This window comes from Vombatus ursinus, unplaced genomic scaffold (genome assembly GCF_900497805.2).
Source record: "Vombatus ursinus unplaced genomic scaffold, bare-nosed wombat genome assembly UNPS02015030.1, whole genome shotgun sequence".
Lineage (NCBI taxonomy): Eukaryota > Metazoa > Chordata > Mammalia > Diprotodontia > Vombatidae > Vombatus > Vombatus ursinus.
The window spans coordinates 219347-221976 of record NW_020954808.1 but is presented as its reverse complement, the minus strand read 5'-3'; the positions used below and the strand labels follow the sequence as shown (position 1 = coordinate 221976).

Here is a 2630-nt window from a genome sequence, read left to right as displayed (position 1 = left end):
GTCCGTCTGAAGGCGGGTTCCCCCAGTACTGGCACACGGTAGGCGCTTAATAAGTGCCTGTAGGACTGGCTTGGCCGCGGGGGTGGGGCGGTTAGGAGGCGTGGCGCTGCTGGCGATCCCGCGCAGATTGGTGCCCCCCTCATCCCTCGGGCAGTTCCCGCCCGTGGGGCCTTCTGGGCTTTCGCACAATCGCCGGGCTGCCCCAGAGGACGCCCCGCTCCGTTGCCCCGCGTCTCAGCCCGAGGTCGCGCAGGGGTCCGTGCGCCCGCGTGGCCCTAGCGTCGCCAGACTGCCGGACCCGACGTCTCGCGCCCACGGCTTGGTCACAGTTGCCCTTGGAGACAGGACGCTCTCAGCCCCGGGCATCGGTTCATTCGCCACCTTTGGGAATAGCTGCCCGGGGCTCACCATGGAAGACGACCAGCCGCAGGATGAGAAAAAGAGCCAGTCCCGCAGGCAGAGCCTGGAGGCGCGGGAGGCGCAGGACAGGCGTCGCACTCAGTCCCAGACCCCATCGGGGACGGGGCCCGCTGATGTTTCAGCCCGCGGGTCCCGAGGCAGCCTGGGGGCGCCGGGGTCCCAAGGCAGCCCGGGACTGCCATTGTCCCAAAAGAGCTCGGGGGCGCCAGGGTCCCAAGTCAGCCTGGGGGCGGCAGGTGAAGAAGCAGCGGAGGGCGAGCCGACGGAAAGCGCCTCCCAGCTGGAGTCAGAGAGCCTGCATCATCTGATGGGTTTTGTTTCGACCCATGTCAGCCTGCCCGAGACCTATGCCCCCACGGATGGTTCTCGGTTTGGGCCCTATCAGCCAATGGACGTGGGCAGCGACACGTTTCAGCCCGAACCGGTGTTGTCTAACAGCAGCTTCCTGGAGGAGGACGACGGGTCCCACGGTCCCTACACCGTGGACGACCCCCTATTCCGAGGATCTCGTGTGGAGCCCAGCTTCGGGCCCTTGGACTACGAGCTTCCCGAGCCCGAGCCCCGGGAATTGATGATACAGAACGCCAAAGCCTACCTGCTGAAGACCAGCGTCAAGTGTGACCTCAGCCTGTGAGATGTGGGCAGCCCCAGGCCTGTCCAGGGAAGGCCTGTGGAGCCTTAAACCACCACCCTCCGCTTCCCATTAGACAAAATCCGGAACAGACCCAAGGAAGGGACGGGATTTGTCCAAGGTCACACAATCTATGGGTCCATCGGTCAGGACTCGGGCTTGGAGAGCCTTAGGGGCAGTGGGTCTATGAGACAAGCTGGTCCTGGGGTCAGAGGACCCCCTCCCACACTTCTAGCTGTGTAACCTTGGGAAAGCACCCTCTTCCACAAGCCCCAGTTTCTGAGTCTGTGAAAGGATTATTGTTAGGAGCTATTGTCCTGAGAGCTTTAGAAACAGTAGGACATGATTGCCATGGCCAAGACTTGAGGCCAAAATGAGTCTTAGAGACCATTTTGTTAGAATACAAGCCCCTCTCATTTTGCAGAGAGAGAAACGGAAGCCCCCGACCTGCTCCTTCACTCCACCCACACCAAGCTCAGGCCCTGATCTCATCATCATCACCCATAAGTGTCCAGAGTACATAACTCTGAAATGCCCCTTTCTGACCATAAGTCAGCTCCTGTCATTACTTGGTACCTTGTTTTTTTTTGTTTTTGTTTTTGTTAAGGCAATTGGGGTTAAGTGACTTGCCCAGGGTCATACTGCTATTACGTGTCAAGTGTTTGGTCTAAGGTCGGATTTGAACTCAGATCCTCCTGACTTCAGGGTCGGTGCTCTATACACTGTGCCACCTACCTGCCCCTTGGCACCTTGTTCTTCACCTGTCATGAACCTCTTCACCACCTGTGACCTTGCCTCTCCCTCTGCCCTCACACCACCACACCAACTCTGGTTTCCCTTTTCTGCCCTCCCAATATTGTTCCTCTGTCTGTCCTCTCTCTCTGTGAACCATTTGCCTTGTCCTGTGGCCACACTGACCCTGGGTCCCCCTCCCATCCACCTTTCCCACGCCGGTTCCCTTGCTGTAGAAAGGTGCTCCAAGCCAGCTGGGTCCACCGTCAATGGATGCCGCCCAACCTCAATCGGGCCTTCCCAGGTGCCAAGCAATCCTTTTGTTCTCTCCTAATTAACTTTCCATCCCACTCCCCACCCTGGCTGTCCCACAGCGCCTTCCCACAAGTTTTCCACACCGTCCATCCTCTCCCTTCTCGATTAGCAGAAGACCTAAATGAGAAAACAGGTTGTCCATGATGAACTCCCTTTTCTCCCCTATTGCTGCACTTTAAAATTCCTTGACATCATCTTCCCCGCTCATTCTTCCCTCCTTTGCCCACTTCTAATGAAGAGGTGATCTTTCTTGATAAGGACGACCTTAATACTTGATCCCATTCTCTCCCATGTGCCCCAGCAGCCCACCTCCTCAAATCCATCTCCCTGAAAGCTTCAATTTGCCCCTATTTACTGGTTCCTTCCCTGCTGCCTACAAACATAGCCAAGTTAAAAAAAAAAAAAACCTTTTCCCAAGATAGAATCCTATATTCCCTGAAAAAATGTGTCTGCATTGCCTCTTGCCATTTCCTTTGTCATTCCGTTGCAACCTGATTTCCAGTTTCACCACTTCAGTGGGACTTCTCTCTCT

The 2630-nt window shown here is 56.5% G+C and overlaps 1 protein-coding gene across 1 annotated transcript in view; it reads left to right on the top strand.

Moving 5' to 3' along the window:
* LOC114030948 (radial spoke head protein 6 homolog A-like) overlaps positions 1–2630 on the top strand; it is a 44808-nt gene that overhangs the window by 152 nt on the left and 42026 nt on the right. The window contains exon 2 of the mRNA XM_027845910.1: positions 64–1050. Coding sequence (XP_027701711.1) covers positions 64–1050 — 987 coding nt within the window. The remainder of the gene's footprint in view (positions 1–63; positions 1051–2630) is intronic.